This window comes from Lethenteron reissneri, chromosome 55, assembly GCF_015708825.2.
Source record: "Lethenteron reissneri isolate LAM-NWPU_2019-01 chromosome 55, ASM1570882v1, whole genome shotgun sequence".
Taxonomy (NCBI): domain Eukaryota; kingdom Metazoa; phylum Chordata; class Hyperoartia; order Petromyzontiformes; family Petromyzontidae; genus Lethenteron; species Lethenteron reissneri.
In genome coordinates this window covers 4,496,872-4,513,408 of record NC_083833.1, presented here as the reverse complement: position 1 = coordinate 4,513,408, position 16,537 = coordinate 4,496,872, and the positions used below count along the sequence as shown (strand labels likewise).

Genomic DNA, 16,537 nt, shown 5'->3' with positions numbered 1-16,537 from the left:
GCATAGTGCATTTGTGGTATCTTTGCACTAACAACGGCTCAAATACCAAATGTACAAAACTATTAATTATTATATACATTACCCTTTGTTGCATTTTAATGTGATGGAGCTCCCCAAGGAATGGTCATTCCCAATCCAGTATCCTTGCCATGGTTCGGATGGAGGTGGGCAATTAAAGACTGCACAGGATAGCAGAATACAATGATACATGACAGTCTCATACAATAGCGATTTATGTCATGTAATAACCTCATATATAATATCCAATTCAATATTTGTAAATGTATTGTGAATGAGTCTTGCAATTACAAATGTTTAACATTTCAAAAAGTTGTGACTTTTCCTTCTTGGTTCTTTCGGTAAAGTCACGTAGAAGACTTTCGATTTAAAGCTTTCGTGACTAAATCGAAAAGTTGTGACTTTGTTTAAAACTGTGCACTGTAAAAAAACATGTTTTTTAATTAATGTCATTTTGACAAGATTGTTAACCTACATTGTTCTAAATAATTGTCAATTCGCAGTTGTCACCAATATTTGTCGTGGTATTTTAGGACAAGGTTTTCACAACTGTTAATATTTTATAGCGTGCGTGTTTACTCAACCAAGTACGACTCAGGATAACTTAAAAACAAAATCGATGCAAGGCATGATAAAAAAAAACTATATTCTTTGCTTTGACCTCTCCATCAAATCTTATTATGCGTAGACTCATACATAGCCATTTTGTCAATCTCATACCTGTCGACCCATACGGTTTACCCGTATTCTTGTACAAGGAAATTGAGTTGTCGGGTCCATACGGCGTACAACTGTTTCAATACGGGAAATTTTTGTCTATTTGCGTTTCTCCCTTGTGATGGGACTTTGTCGGATGAACGTTGACATTTATAAGGGCACGGGGTGACCAATAAGGTCTGAATTGGTCTTTAACAAGGTTGGTATGCAATCGACTGCTGGATGAGTACCTCTCTACATCATGCAGGTCATGGAGGTTATTTGACTGAACTTCACCACGCTGTTCAGTGTAGGTTGAAGGTGGAAGGTGCATAGATGATGGAACATTTAAATATGGTAGAGCGACTGAACTTGCTACACGGCCTTCACATTCCCACAACGTAGCCTCAGAGCCTATGCCGCCTGCTATACATGTGTACATTTTGATCTCAAATTAAAAGGAAAAGTGAAAGTTCACAGAGGTTAAATCATCCTTACCACACACTGGGTCCTTGCCTGACCAGGTTCCATCGGCCTGACAGGTTCGCGTTGAGGGCCCGTTTAGTGTCATTTCCTTTTCACAAGTGTATGTAATCGCACTGCCAAATTCCAGCCTGGATGGGGAACTGCTTATAAGATGTGGACCTTCAGCGGGTGAATCACATGTAATTGCTGTGGAATGGAGACAGAATACATTTAAAGAGCAGTGTCTAGTCATTCAAAGAGATGACCGCTTGTATTTCACAATGAAGTATGTTAAAAACAATCATGACACACTTTCCAACTTATACACCACCTCTTGCTTGACATTCCCCTACCAGTCTTTAACAACAACAGCCGCAATTCGCCAATAAGTGCCGGTGATGTCACCACGGCGCCTGTCGCAGGCAAGTTGCACTTTGAGGCAATGTGAAGTGCCAACTTGCTGCATTTTAGCTTCCCAGCACTCTGCTCATTGTTGTGAGCATTGCTCCTCTGCCCACAATTTGTATTGGGCATTGTTACAAGACTTCGAGGACATTTTTAGAAAGGGACCGTACGATTTAGGTGGCACATTTAATGTCACATCACAGGAAACGCGCCGCCTATCTTCAAAAATTCATATTGCACGGGGCCGGTCGATAAAGCTCACATACAAAACGCGATCGATGAGATGTTAAAAGCCGATATTATCTCGCCATCCACGAGCTCATGGGGGGACCCTATCGTCCTGGTGAATAAGCTAGATGATTCATTGTGGTTTTACGTAGACTTCTGTCGACTAAATAAGATGACAATGGTGGATGCTTATCCACTACCGCAGATTGACGATTCCTTGAATGCCTTAGCGGGAGCCAAATACTTTTCTACTTTGGACCTATCATCGGGATTTGGGCAGCTACCGCTGGATGAGGATTCAAAACACAAAACTGCCTTTAGGACACCGCAGGGGTTATTTCATTTTAACGGTCTTCCAATGGGATTACAAACGGCCCTAGCCACATTCCAACGGCTCATGGAGCTGGTACTGACAGGTCTCCAGTGGGACATTTGCCTGATATATTTGGACGACGTAATTGTGTCCGGAGGACGGTTTTATCACGTATCAGGGAAGCACATTTAAAACTCAAGCCTTCTAAATTCCACCTCACACGGCCCTCCGTCAGATATTTAGGGCACATAGTGCAACGGGGGAAGGTACTGATCCAGAAAAGATGCGGTGTGTTAAGGAATGGCCCACAACTGTATCCGTGCCGGATGTTAGAAGATTTATAGGTTTTGTTTCATATTACTGCAGATTCGTGCAGGATTTTGCAGCCATCGCGAAACCCCTACACGCACTTTACAGCTAAGGGGCAGAAATTCCAGTGGGGTACAAAAGAGGACAGGGATTTAAAAAAATCTGCAGACACTCCTTACAGAGGTGCCACCATTGCTATATACAGATTTTCCATTGCCCTTCACACTGGATACAGATGCGAGCGATGTAGGGATTGGGGCCATCCTATCCTATGTGCAGTCGGGCAGGGAAGTGGTGATAGCATATGGCAGCTGGCTCCTGTCATTGGCCGAACAATGCTGCTGCGTAACGAGGAGAGAGCTCCTGGCCATTGTGGCATAGCGCTGGCTGCTGGCAGAAAAGGGGATATGCGGCATACGGCAGTCCTGACATCTAGTGAAAAGGGTCACGGAAGGGGCCCACCAGGAACCCGATAGTAGGTTCCAGAAAGGGGGCGTGGCCGGGGCGGAGCGAGGCCACACTGATAGTATAAGAGGGGCTACTGTGGGGGACCTCGGGGCTGTTGTTGGAGTGGGAACCCGCCATGCTGTTGAAGTCCATCTTGGCCATTCTTCTCATCGTCTTCACCATTCTTCTCGTTGTCTCCACAATTCTTTTCGTCGTCATCTCTGTCTCTACCATCTCTGGGCACCGCTAGTCAAACAGCCTACCAACTGTCCTGGCTAAGTAGTGTCACCGATAATAGACGGACTAAATATTAAGTGCGTTAATCCCAATGGTGCTCGTTCATAAAGAAGTGCCTCCAATGTCTTATCGTCTTCGAGTTAGTCACTGCATCTGTACTGATGAAATTTGCAACCACGCAGTACTGCAATACTCGTTACGTATCGATCGACCCTCTGGTCAAATGTCCAGGTAGATTGATAGGCTGCAAGAATTATCCTATGAGGTGGAAGGGGTTGCGCCACACCAATGTGGATGCTTTATCGTGTCTGCCTGAGGCAGGTACTTGTGCATATGCTAAGGGCTCACCCAGATGTAAACCACTCTCACCTGGCGCGGCATGCCTCACAGCACCTGTGCACATTCAGGAAGGCAAACCAGAGCCTATCCCTCGACGATCGTGATTTTGGACTGGATCAAGATGAATGGCGTCAAGTACAATGGGAACATTAGACGCTTGACCCCATTCGTGCCATAGCTAAATCCAGTCAAAAACAGGACAGGCCTCCAACAGCTTCGACATTCGTAAATTATGAAGAGCTGTTGATGTGTTGGGAGATCGGCACACAGTCCTACTGTCTCGTTGTGCCAACCTCCATACGTAAAAAGTTGGTAGGGGAGGTGCATGGCCACTGCCTTCCTGCATTTGAGGGAGCTAACAACACTTTCCACCATTAAAAACATTGTTTCTGGTCGGGCATGATGGCAGATATTCGCACATGTAAGGTCTCATGCATAGAATGTGCGCGGTGGAAACCACCAACACACCGGTCAAAGTTCCCCATTGTAGGATGAACGTTAGGATTTATAAGGGCACGGGGTGACCAATAAGGTATGAATTAGTTTGTAATATGGTAGGCACTGATAAGGAGTTGACAGGTATGATATTGATACCTTTATTTATGACATTCATATATTTATTCATTTATATATTTATATTCATACATATGATCAATCAATATTTCTGAGAGAAATAATCAGTTTATGAAATCATCAGAGCCTCTACATTTTCGCGGATTCTTGCTAGTTGGTAATATTACCCCTCGGATGTTACCGTTAAATAATGTAGTCATGATTAATACATTTCTCTTGTCGTTCTTACGTTCACATGTCGGGGTCTGGTGAGACCATGTCCCATCTGCTTGGCACTCCAGGCTTGTGTGTTTTTCCGGTATAGTGTACCTTTTGGGATGAAAATATAATTTTCACATTAGCATCATCATCATCACAATCCATGGGCAGATAGCCCAAAGGTGTCCACTGCACATTTCGTCATTTGTTTCCACTTTTCTCTGTCTTATGCCAATATGTTCAAGTAGTGTACATCTTTCTGGCACCAATCTCTTATGATGTCGTCAGTGTCAACCCATTCTCTGGTAGGTCTTCTTCTTCTTTGGGTCTTTTGGTAAAGCCACTTGGAAAGAAAAATTTTTTTAAATAAATAAATATATCAGGGGGATGGTTTCCTAACAAATATTAGATCTTCCAACAAACTTCGAGACAAGAAGGTTCATATGATCGAATCGCTCACTTTTCTGAAGAGATGCCGCGACACTAAAGTAATACCGATCACATTTACACTCACATCTGCTGCTGTCACTTCTCCTAATGCTAAAGGGATCTTGTTCAGGACCAGCTGAGCCCTGATCTCAGAGAGAATAAGACTGCTCCGATTTGAACTAGATAATTTAGACAAGACCCTCTTGCAATCACACTAAACATTGACTGAAAAAATGTCTACATTTGATTGGGATCATGTAGATAACATCTCCAGTTGTAGCCAATGTTTTTATGGAGAAATTTGAGACAAATACCATCCAGGCATCCACCCTACGTCCTTCCTTGTGAAAGAGATACGTAGATGATATGTTCGTCATCTGGCCACATGGCCTACCAGCTCTGGACCATTTCTTCAACCACATATTCAATGATTGCAATGGTGTCGGGCACAGGAACTTTAGTGAACAAAGAAACTACATCAAAACTAATAAGCAAATCACCTGGAGAGAGTGAGATGTCCATAATTAAGGATACCAAGTGAGCTGAGTTAAGTACAGATGAGGTGGTCTTACCAGTGAATTGTTGCAAGGTATCAGACAGAAACCGGGCCAGTTTGCATCAACTATAATTTCAGTGTGTTCATAACAGTGTATATCATATACTTACATGCGAATCTGTGTTCAATAAACAGCAGTAAGTGATATTACTATTATGCTTGTTTACCCAGGAAACCCGTATCGGGTCTCAAGTCTGCTTTTAGGAGATCCTGCCATCTTTTTGCAGTAGTGGACAATGTTGCTCTGTGTAATCCAAACTGAGCAAATTGCAGCTAAAAAAAACCCTGCGGCGAAGTGCGACATAGAGAGCACATATTCTTGGGTTTTTTTCGGTAAAGTCACGTAGGTAAAAAATTAAAATTAATAAAAGTAAAATAAAAAATAAAATAAAAATCACGACATTTCGGAGGCAACACAAGCCTCCGTCTTCAGGTGGAACCGTCACAGCACGCTCGCTGTATCAAGTAAATGAGAAATTCCAAGAGATCCGACCCCGTATATATACTGGTTGAGGGGGGAGGAGCCAGGGAAGGTCCCTGAATAGGAGTTTTTTTTTATTATTATGTTAAGGTTGGTGCAGCTGAAGCTACGGCTAGTCTACATAACAAAGGACTGAGCCTTTGTTATGGCTGAGAAGAGGGGGTGCCAGAGTTGTTAAAGTGCGGCTGCTGCTAATGGGACCGAGCCCCTGCCATGTAGATGGTAAAAGCAAAAAAGCAGGTCAGGAAGGAACAGTCTCCTGCTACGTTGCTTTGTGGGTAAAACTTAAAGCAGGAAACCAGCGTGTGAAAAAAAAGCTAAACATGATAAAACAATGTAGACTAGCCGTAGCTTCAGCCGCAGCAACCTTACCATAATAATAAGTATAACCCGTAAAAACAAAGTTTTTCACTATAAATCCTTTATATGCGTGGCAGCGAACTTAATAATAAGGATTTAAAAATATATTCGCCTGTGGAGGACGCGGGGATCGATCCCGCGACCTTTGGCATGGGAAGCAAGGGCGCTACCAACTGCGCTACTCCACCACGGCCTGTGGAGGGGTTACGCTCTGTGCTCTTACACTCTGACGTTCAGCCAAAGCCATGAATGCGTTCTATTTGAATATATGTAAAATTATTTTTTTTTGCCTAAAAAGTGTAAATTTTTGGGAATTTTTTTTCACGAACAATATTTGTCTGGCACAACGAGTCTGTGTGGAAAATGTCAGCTCGATTGGATCACGGGAAGTGGGTTAAAAAACGACCGAAAGATTTGCACGGTCCTAAGCAAGCAAGCAAGCACGCAGGCACGCAAGCACGCGAACTTAATATAAAGGATTTAAAAAAAAACTCCTATCCAGGGACCTTCCCTGGCTCCTCCCCCTCAAGCAGTATATATACGGGGTCGGATCTCTTGGAATTTCTCATTTACTTGATACAGCGAGCGTGCTGTGACGGTTCCACCTGAAGACGGAGGCTTGTGTTGCCTCCGAAACGTCGTGATTTTAATTTTATTTTAATTTAATTTTTTTACCTACGTGACTTTACCAAAAAAAAACCCAAGAATATGAATCCTTGTAGTCACGAAAGCTTACAAATCTAGAATAGAGAGTACATTTGGACAGTAGGTTGAGTCATGAGTTCAAGACTGAGGCGCAGCAGAGGAAAATGATGGACCTCTCATTTTGTGGAGAGATCCACTGCATGTTGGAGCACATCCTTTAAGTACAGAAATGGATTTTAAATTACAAAAAATAAAAGTTCAGACGTGTAAACTTACCCTTTATTACAGAAATATGTCACTATGCGCCGATATTGGAATGAATCTCCCTCAAAATATCCATTTTCAATTTCGCCCGGAAAACTGCAGGTTTTGGCTGCAAAAAGTGTAAATAGCGAAACCAAACGACATGGTAGCAGTTACATTGGAGAAACCAAACGACATGTCTCGGACCGCATCCGTGAACATAAGGCAGACCTGAAACACGGTAGGACAAACACCTCAGCCGTGGCAGATCACTGTTACAATTCAGTGGGCTCACATGACATTGACTTCTCCAAGACAGAGGTTCTCTGCAAGCCATCTGGCTATCATGAGAGATTCGTTCATGAGGCGATCCACATATACAAACACAGAGACAATTTCAACCGAGAAGATGGATTCTGGCTTAGCAATCATTGGAAGGACGTAATAAACCATTTCGGATCTTAACTGATTGTGTTCACGTTTACGGTGACTTTCAGACCGCGTTCCACTCACTGGCATGGTGCAGTGTGCAGAGTAATGTATGGTGTCGTAATTGTACAGTAAACATATAGCAGTATGATACACATTAGGGTGGGTAGAATAATACATAGTGTTATATTAAAATGGATAAGGCAGCAACTGCAGCAGCAGCAGCAAGTGCAGCAGCAGCAGCAAGTGCAGCAGCAGCAGCAAGTGCAGCAGCAGCAGCAAGTGCAGCAGCAGCAGCAAGTGCAGCAGCAGCAGCAAGTGCAGCAGCAGCAGCAAGTGCAGCAGCAGCAGCAACTGCAGCAGCAGCAGAAACTGCAGCAGCAGCAGCAACTGCTGCAGCAGCAGTAACTGCAGCTCCCTTTGATGCTGTTAATCCTGCATAATGCACATGCATATGCAGTACTAATCACATTCCTGCATTTCCCATAAATATGCTAAATTCCTTTTGATATGCAAATTCCTTTGTCAATGCGCCCAGCTTATATATATACTCCAAGCTCGTGTGCTGTTTCATTCAGACTCTGTCGCCTCGACGGACCTGGTTTTCACCTGAGGACGGCTGCTTGCGTTGTGGCCGAAACGTCGTGAGAATTGTTTTATTATGTTTTATTTTTATTATTTTATTACTTCCCTTCTACGTGACTTTACCGAAAGAACCAAGAAGAAGTGGTATTAAGTTAAGTGGGAAGGATTTGTAAAATGAATGTCACTTCAAGAATGTCTACTTCCTATATAACAAATCCTGCTGTAGACCAGAACAGATATTTACATTTTCTTAGTTTTTTATTGCATTAAGAGATCAGTTAATGGGTAAGGGGATACATTTATTAAAACAAAACATTTCTCCTGCTTCTGATCTCTACAAAAACATCTTCAAACATCTGATTTCATTATACAACGATATCATGATATTTATAAGAAATTTTAAGTAAAAAAGAGACTTACGAGAGCATTTCAGTTTAGGCATGTCCCACTTAATGGCATTGCCTTCTCTTCTACAATACAATGTGTAAGATGAACCGGGAGATACCGTGTATCCTGGTTTGCAACGATAACGAACGCGTGTATCCACAGGGAAGCTCTCCTGCTGCTCATGTTCTTCTATCAGCATTGCATTGGGTATATTAGGAGGAGTCCCACATACATCGTTTCCTGCGACTAGAGAAACACACACCAACAATGTATCATGAAAACTATTAGTCCAGCTTGGAGAGGTTTTACTGTGTATAACATTGCTTTCTAATCACCATCCCCAACCTGGCATTGATTGCCGCCTGGCAAAGGTGCATCCTTGCACAAAAACTTCGACATCAATTTGGCATTTCTTTTTCAGAATTATTGAATCTGTATAGTGCAGTAAAACTGAGAAATAACAGAAATAATTTCCTTATTCAAACCAGCTCGAAGATCAAAGTGTGGGACTATTGCACTGACAGAGGTTGTGGTGAAAAATTCGATATCGCAGACAATAACGTGAAATAATGAAACTGTACATGACTGGCAATTTTATTTCCTATTCATAAATGATGAATGCACTCATTTACATTGCCATAAACTGTAACCAAGGAATTCAATAATTCCCTCCCACCCCCAGCGATTTAACTGTAATGGTTCGAGGTCGCAATTCCATTATTTTTTGCCTAATTTTTTACCGACTTCGTTTCAATTTTAATGTCTCGTTTTACAGCTTTGTATGCTCTTTAAACTTTAGGCGAACGTTAAAATATGAGATTCCTACATATGCATTCCGATGCAGGAATCGGCATAGTGAGAATTTATTTCAAGGGAAGAATTGTTACACACCGACTGTACAAAGTTGGCACGATGAAACTGGCTGCCATTCTTAACATCAGTGGCACGACACACGATACTTAATTTACCCAGACCAAGATAATAACAATTTAGTACATGTGCTATTCGTGACATTCTTATAGTGCAAGGCTATTACAAAAGGCACTACGTATCAAAAAGTATGCGGTCGTTGATGCGTGTGATCTCATTTGAGTAGTTTGATGGTAGTTTTTTGGATTTAGAAAATTTGGACCATGACACCGGCATACATTGGCTTACTCATTTCGAGAAGGCCATTTTGAGTCAGTACAACTACAGTAATAGTCAGATCCACCTGCCGGATTTGAACCGCGAACCTCTGCAAAAAACACCGAACGTTCAACTACGTGGCTTTGTCACCACCCTAAATGACAGGGTGACATATGATAATTGTTTTTTTACCCTTTTATCTGGCAACAAAACTGACACCTTTTTTTACAAGGAGTCATGTTTGCATTGACCACAATACCTGCAGTTGGAATGCAAACAAAAAACATAACTCTGATAATGTATGCACTGTCCTTGAAATTGATTGGTCCACACCCGAGACAGCTTTCTTTAGAGCCTAGTCTCACATGGTGATGGACCAGATGACGCCAAAAGGCGCACAACTCAAGGACAATGAACTATCAGAGTATGCATTCCGACTGCAGGTATTGTGGTCAATGCAAACATGACTTCTTGTAAAAAAATGTGTCAGTTTTGTTGCCAGATAAAAGGGTAAAAAACTATTATCATATTTTGTAACTGGCAAATGAGGTTCCAATGGTGACAGGGTGGCAGCAGCGCAAGACGTACTTCTGCAAGATGGTTCCTTTCCGCTCCATTTTCCGAGATTTGAACACGTCCTCATATTATTTCCAAATAATATATATCCTTCATTGCATAAGTATACGATTCTCCTTGGGTTACTATTATCCACTACTACTTCACCATTTTCTATGTTGCCTGGAATTTGACATGCCTCTGCAATGGAAATACAATATCACGTATATTAGTATTCAAAGCAACACTCATCCATTCAAACTAAAGTCAATTCAAACTAAATGCTCATGCATTTGTAAGGGTTTTGCGAGCAGGGCACTGACTGCTATATTTTGTCTTGACTTTAATACGTGCTGCAGCCAGAGACGTGCAAGTCGTCGTCTCAAATTAAAGCTCTGTGCTTGTTATTGGAACTGCACAAATTTTACATCTCACGTTTTGTTTGTAATCCTAATTTCACAATTCCAGTGACGTGCCAGATTTAAAAAAATCGGCATGCGTAATGGTATTTAATGTAGACAATGACTGAATTCGCATTTATTAATCAATGAAAACGATTGAGTCGTATTTTGCTTTAGTCGAGGCTCTGTTCTTGGTCGATCTCAAACACGGCTCAGCTCAGGCTTGAGCAGCTCAGTTGCTTCCCAAAACGCAAGAATGGCTCAGCCGTGGCTTGGTTGAGGATCATCTCATGGAAATCCTGAGCATGGTTCCAGAGCCGGGTTTGAGCTGGCGCAAAGGAGCCAGAGCCAAGCCGTGACTTATGAATACAAGCCTTAATTCTATGCCATATATTGATAATCATCCATTAGTGCCCATGAGCTCATTGATATTCATGACGTCACTTATACACTGCATTATGAATACTTATGTTTTTTTCTGTGTACATCACTATTCTTTACTATTCATGGTGTCCTGGATGCACGACCTCTGGATACAGAGCACGATTTACAATTCTCTCAGGACATTCAAACACCCGCTGCATGTACCATATGATGCTGCCAACCAGATTCAAATTCTCATATAAATGTGTGTGGTACATTTTTTAAAATAATTATTATCCATGTTTACCCAGGAAAGCCTCAATGAGTTTCACAACCCTTTTTTTCAGGATAGTCCTGCCAAGTTTTTTTTAGGGTGCGATGATTGCTATGCACATTCTAAGTTACAAACTTGCGGGTAATTTTTCTAATTTGGACCATGGCTTCCTCTTACGAATGACATAGGATAATTAATGTCCACTGACCAAAGTGTTCACTGGATTTGATCCATGAACCTCTCTGCAATAAGTGGTAAATGCGCTCCTGAGAGACCACATCACCGAGCAAAGGCTCGGAAAGCCCATCAAGAGGGTATCTATCCTCTCATTGCCAGTTATACTATAAAGAGTAATTAATATCCTTATTTGTACATTATTGCATATATATGAGAATTTAGTACGAATACATTTAACATACCAATACTGTTTGGGTGCATGTGCTGTTAAGCTAAAACTCATTTCCCCTACACCTACCGAACTTACCATTGCATGTACTCACAGGAATGTTCCATTTACCACGATCATCCATTGATCTACATCGAATGGAGATGGAGACAGAACCACTTGATGTAGTATAGCCAGGCTTGCAATTATAGTTAATATTAGTCCCTATCTTAAAACTTGACTTGCCAAACACATCTTGAGTCAAATCAGCATTGTCTATCATTGGTGGGGTTCCGCATTCATTGCTGGAGAGCACTGTGGAAAGACGCACTGTGATTGCTATTGCATTAATTAATGGAAAATAACATTTTAATTACAGGCTGTCGATTTTTGCACCTTCTTCTCACACGTCCAGAACTATAATTATGTGTGGGAAACCGACCTTCCAGGGAGCAACGATGTAGGCAGTGATGCTGGTGGTTATAGGCAATGCTACAAGGACCTTGTGTCCACTGAAAGCTCCTGCTACCTCGTGTCTCATGGCTCTCACTCATTGGCATCCCCAAATTTGACAGCACGTGTGTATAACATTTAAAAGTCAGTGTCAGCAATAGGGCGGCACTCATGTTTGTCTAGGCAGCCTTGTGCCAGCGGTGGAAATTATACATTCTCATTGTGGGATCCAGTCTCACAGGTTGACGACTATTAACTGCACAAAGTTATACCTGTGATGGAGGGAAGATGGGCTAAATTCTACCCCTGAATGTGATTATAATTCAAAACTTGTTATCGTGTGAGTTAAGTGTTATTACTATATTACTTAAGCCAGATACACAATGAATATTTTGAGACGATGATTTCTTACACCATGACTGGGCCGAGGCAATAAAATTCCCTACGTATGAGAAATATTATTCGCCATAGACATCAAACTAGGGTTTTAACATAGGCATCCTAAGTACAAGATGAGTATCTTATAATTATCCTCTTGATCATAATCACCTCTTAAGATGGGTGTCTGATAGCCATTAATCATTAGGTCGTACCGTGTAGAGCATACCTCTGCAAATAGGCTCCAAACCACTCCACTTGTTATTTTTGCATGTTCTTACTGAAGGTCCTTCCAGAACATAACCGTCATCACACGCATACTTTGCTATGTTTGGGTTTGTTTGGTTCACATGTACGTGACCTTTACTTATGTTACCTAGCCTTTCACACGGTTGACCTGCAAGAAAACAGAGTAGACTTTATCCACGTTAAGACAGGGAGCACTCTTGGCATTCATCCACATAAATAACTGCTCTTAACTGTGCAGACACCTGTGGACGAATGCAAACGGGAGTACAGTAATTAGCTGCCACTTACAGAAACCCCCCTCCCCCAATCCACAAATTTCCAGTGGGACCACTTCTTGGTGATTTTGAGCCAGAGCAAAGTGGAGGGAATGTTCTACCCGCCTCTTCTTGTACAATTTGCTCATAAGAATACAATTGAAGACGTGCAATCTTGGAGTGAACCCTAAATCCATATAAGCTATATTGTAGCAGTTTTTGGCCCCGTTTACCATGCAGAATGGGTGGAGTCACGGCACAAAATCACATGGCAAATTAGGAGCCGGGTGAGTGTCCAGAATTGGTGCCGTTCGTGCTACCATCAGCATGGTCATCCCACCAATGGTCTGAGGTTACCAATGAAGCACCGTGTCACACACAAAACCCACACATCCAAGTATGTTTAAAACGCAGATTGTTTTTTAAACCCATATTAATATTTCTAATTGATTTTGTATTAACCCACATAATCGTCTGTCAAAAAATTTACGTCGTTAAGACACACCACAATCTGATACTGCCCAACAAGTGAAATTGTCAAGCATGCGTTTAATCCAATTGCTACATTTTTTGCGTGCATGTAATGTGTTCTAATCGCCTTTTATTTCTTGTGTTAATTGCACCATGTTGATGCACGACCTTGCCATTCGGAACCTGAATATGAACAGTTGTTTTGGATTGATTGGTTCGTCTTTTATTTCTATGGTGTAACTCGGTCCCCATCTAAAATTACCATTTATTTGCCAAAGGGGGTTTCCCTGTACTAAAATAAAACCTAAATAAGTAAACATTTGTTCGTGAGAATGATTCTTCAACGTATTGGTGAGTTGAAACTATAATGATTGGCCCATTGTTAAACGCTTGTACACGTGACAATTTAATTAGTTTCGCTATGTCAGGTGGTGGAGAGGTCTTAACTGCAGAAATTTGACCAGATCATTACGTGGCTGAGCCCAACAATAATTTATGCTCATGTGAGTTTCTCTGCTCTCTACCAAGGATTTGAATTGTATTGCAAATGCAATAATGGCTTAGTGCTGCTTCAACAAAATGACGTGTAATGTGTGTACTTTTTGCTACGTTCATATGAAAGGCTCGATTATTACAACTCCCTATTCTATGGGACGTCTGGCAAAAACATTAACAAGCTGCACGGTGGACAAAATTCTTTAGCACGTGTCGTTACGGGGACTACAAGATCCAACCATGTCCGTCCAGTGCTCGCTGAACTACATTGGTTTCCGGTTGCTGAACGAATACATTATAAGTTCACGCTCATTACACACAAAGTGCTTGCCACAAATGTACCACGATACCTTGCCGATATCGTCAATGAGCATAAACCATCATGCAAACTTCGATCATCCTTGCAGCGGCGTTTGGCTAACCGTCAAACAAAGACGGCCACTGCATCGCGTGCTTTCAGATGTGCTTCTACGGCTGTTTGGAACTCTCTTCAGATATGCGGAAGCCACTGAAGCTATGCACTTTCAAATCTTTATCAATTAAGGTTTTCAACCCTGCAGGTTTTATAAATAGGCAATTACTGATGTGTTTTGTATACTGATTGTTAATTCTAGACTTTGGCTCACCTATGGAGGTGTAAGGGTCATTAGAGGACACCTTAGAGTAATGTAAACTTCACATCAGTCGACAAAAAGCTAAAAAATGAATGAATGATTGCTGGTGTGTTGCAAGGCACAGGAAAGCATCGGATTGGCTGAGGACTCGGAGAGGGGGAATTGGCGGGAAAGAGAAAGGAGGAGGAGAGTGAGAGGTGGAGCATGATACCAAGGGACATAATTAGTGGAAAGCAGGGGAGGGAGGCGATTTGAGGGACCTTCTGGAATGTTCCCAAAATAACGAAAAGGTTATATAAAGGGGGTGTAATGTGTGCTTAGGGCTATTGGCTGGGCAATTAGCTTCTATGAGTATGTATGATGTGTTGCATAGAATTATAAAGTTCCTTACCAATGGACTCCCTTTCACAGGTAGGAGTGATATTTGACCATGTCCCATCAGCCAGACACTCTCTCGTGTCATTACCTTTAATTGTGAACCTGAAACAAAGTTCATTCAGAACAAATATTCTTTGAAAGACAGAAATAGTATTGCAATAGTTAAGTCAATTGAAATATAGCATAATTCCTCTGATCTACAAAGCAATTACCATTGGATCATTCTTCCTGTTTTCTGTGAATGTACATATTACATTTGGACTTGGGTCCATCCAAACGAGACAATCACATTGGACAAAAATAGACACTGTCAGTTATGCTGTGGAAGAAATGAAGTTCCCAATGTGTGCCACTCACCCACTTACAGGCAGTCCCCGGGTAACAGGCAGGTTAGGTTCCCGAGATCGATCCGTAACACGAATTTTCCGTATGTCGGAAACTGAACAATTTCCCCCCAAAATCAAGATAAAATCCCATAGCCAGAAATAGTTGTGCCTCCCCTACCAATTACTCGTTTATTCTCTCTCAGTGTTTTATCACACTGTCCCTTTCTATCACTAAGTGTATCGTATTTGTTCTGCCTCACGGCGGGTGTTTTGTTCCGCGGCAGGAGTGGGGGTGTGTGTACGCAGGAGTTTCCTGTTTTGGGGTTGAGTTTGGTCCCGTGACCAGGAAGTTAGAATTTGACAGCCTTTCGGCCACGAGGCTGGCGTCAGCCATTACACAGAGTTCAAAATGGTGGCACGGATCGGGTCCCAGTGGAGGCAGCTGTAACTGTGCATTGTGGGACTTTGGGAAGCATTGTCTGAGTTCGTTTGTGTTCTTGTGGTACTGGGAGTGCTGTTGTGGTGTTAGAATGACCATTGTGGTGTTGTGGATGCCTTTATAATGCTGTTGATTTGTTATGATAGAGACGAGGCCTAGTTGGCAACGAGGCCTGCGGCTTGCCTTGTTGTGAATGTTACTTGTGATTGAGTGAGTCGAGTCAGACTTGTACCCAGATGGCTATGTTGCGATCTTGAGAGCAAGGATGACGCGGTGTCTCATCCACAGTTCAGTGTTATGTGTGGTGCTGTGCATTTGGGGTGCAGTGTGGTGGTTGCGCGATGTGCCCTTGTTTGGCACAGTGGCTTATTCCCTTGTGTAGCTGTTAAGTACTGGTGTGGGTGCCTGGTCCATCCAGGATCTATTGTTGAGTTCATGTTGTCTAGGACGATGTTGTGATGCTGTGGTGTTCATTTATCGTATTGATGTTGCTGAGTGTTGACATGTGCTGTGTTTGTGCTGTGTTTTTCCATCGGTTTTGCCTCGTTCAATTCATTAGCTACGTTTGGAGTCGGATGTTCACCCTGGCTCTGAAGGTTTATTGGATGCGAGGTTATCTATTCGGATAGCGGTGCAACGCAGCACACAGCGAGGCGGAGACAGTATTGCTGTACATACGCTCTGCACTTCCTATGATTCTTTCATTTCATCGAATATCTACCCTAACACTGCCCATAATTAAACGAATGGAACATACACTGTATCCAATTGTTTATGAATACCATGAAACATTTTAATATTAATTGTTAACAGAAAGCAGTCACTTCAGAATATTCTTACCGTGCATTAGGCTAGGCCTAGATTTTTCCGATTGCTGTTAGCTGAGACCATAAGCAATAGAATTATAATTGTGTTAAATAACGTACATACAATAAATAAGTCATGAAATAAATTACAAATGAAGGAAACTAGCCATATAAACATGGGGGAAAAAATATTGTTCTAAGCATAGAAAACAATTACGTGATACC

General features: G+C 42.0%; 1 protein-coding gene across 2 annotated transcripts in view; it reads right to left on the bottom strand.

The window, feature by feature from the left end:
- The window catches only part of LOC133356666 (sushi, von Willebrand factor type A, EGF and pentraxin domain-containing protein 1-like), a 77,348-nt gene that overhangs the window by 17,354 nt on the left and 43,457 nt on the right, over positions 1-16,537 (bottom strand). The window contains exons 21-29 of one of the 2 annotated variants that reach the window (XM_061574304.1): positions 14,755-14,843; positions 12,510-12,677; positions 11,549-11,779; positions 10,060-10,227; positions 8,377-8,589; positions 6,976-7,072; positions 4,260-4,339; positions 1,213-1,386; positions 83-179 (exon numbers count right to left, since the gene is read on the bottom strand). In XM_061574304.1, coding sequence (XP_061430288.1) covers positions 83-179; positions 1,213-1,386; positions 4,260-4,339; positions 6,976-7,072; positions 8,377-8,589; positions 10,060-10,227; positions 11,549-11,779; positions 12,510-12,677; positions 14,755-14,843 — 1,317 coding nt within the window. The remainder of the gene's footprint in view (positions 1-82; positions 180-1,212; positions 1,387-4,259; positions 4,340-6,975; positions 7,073-8,376; positions 8,590-10,059; positions 10,228-11,548; positions 11,780-12,509; positions 12,678-14,754; positions 14,844-16,537) is intronic. The other variant, XM_061574305.1, reaches the window with a different exon arrangement.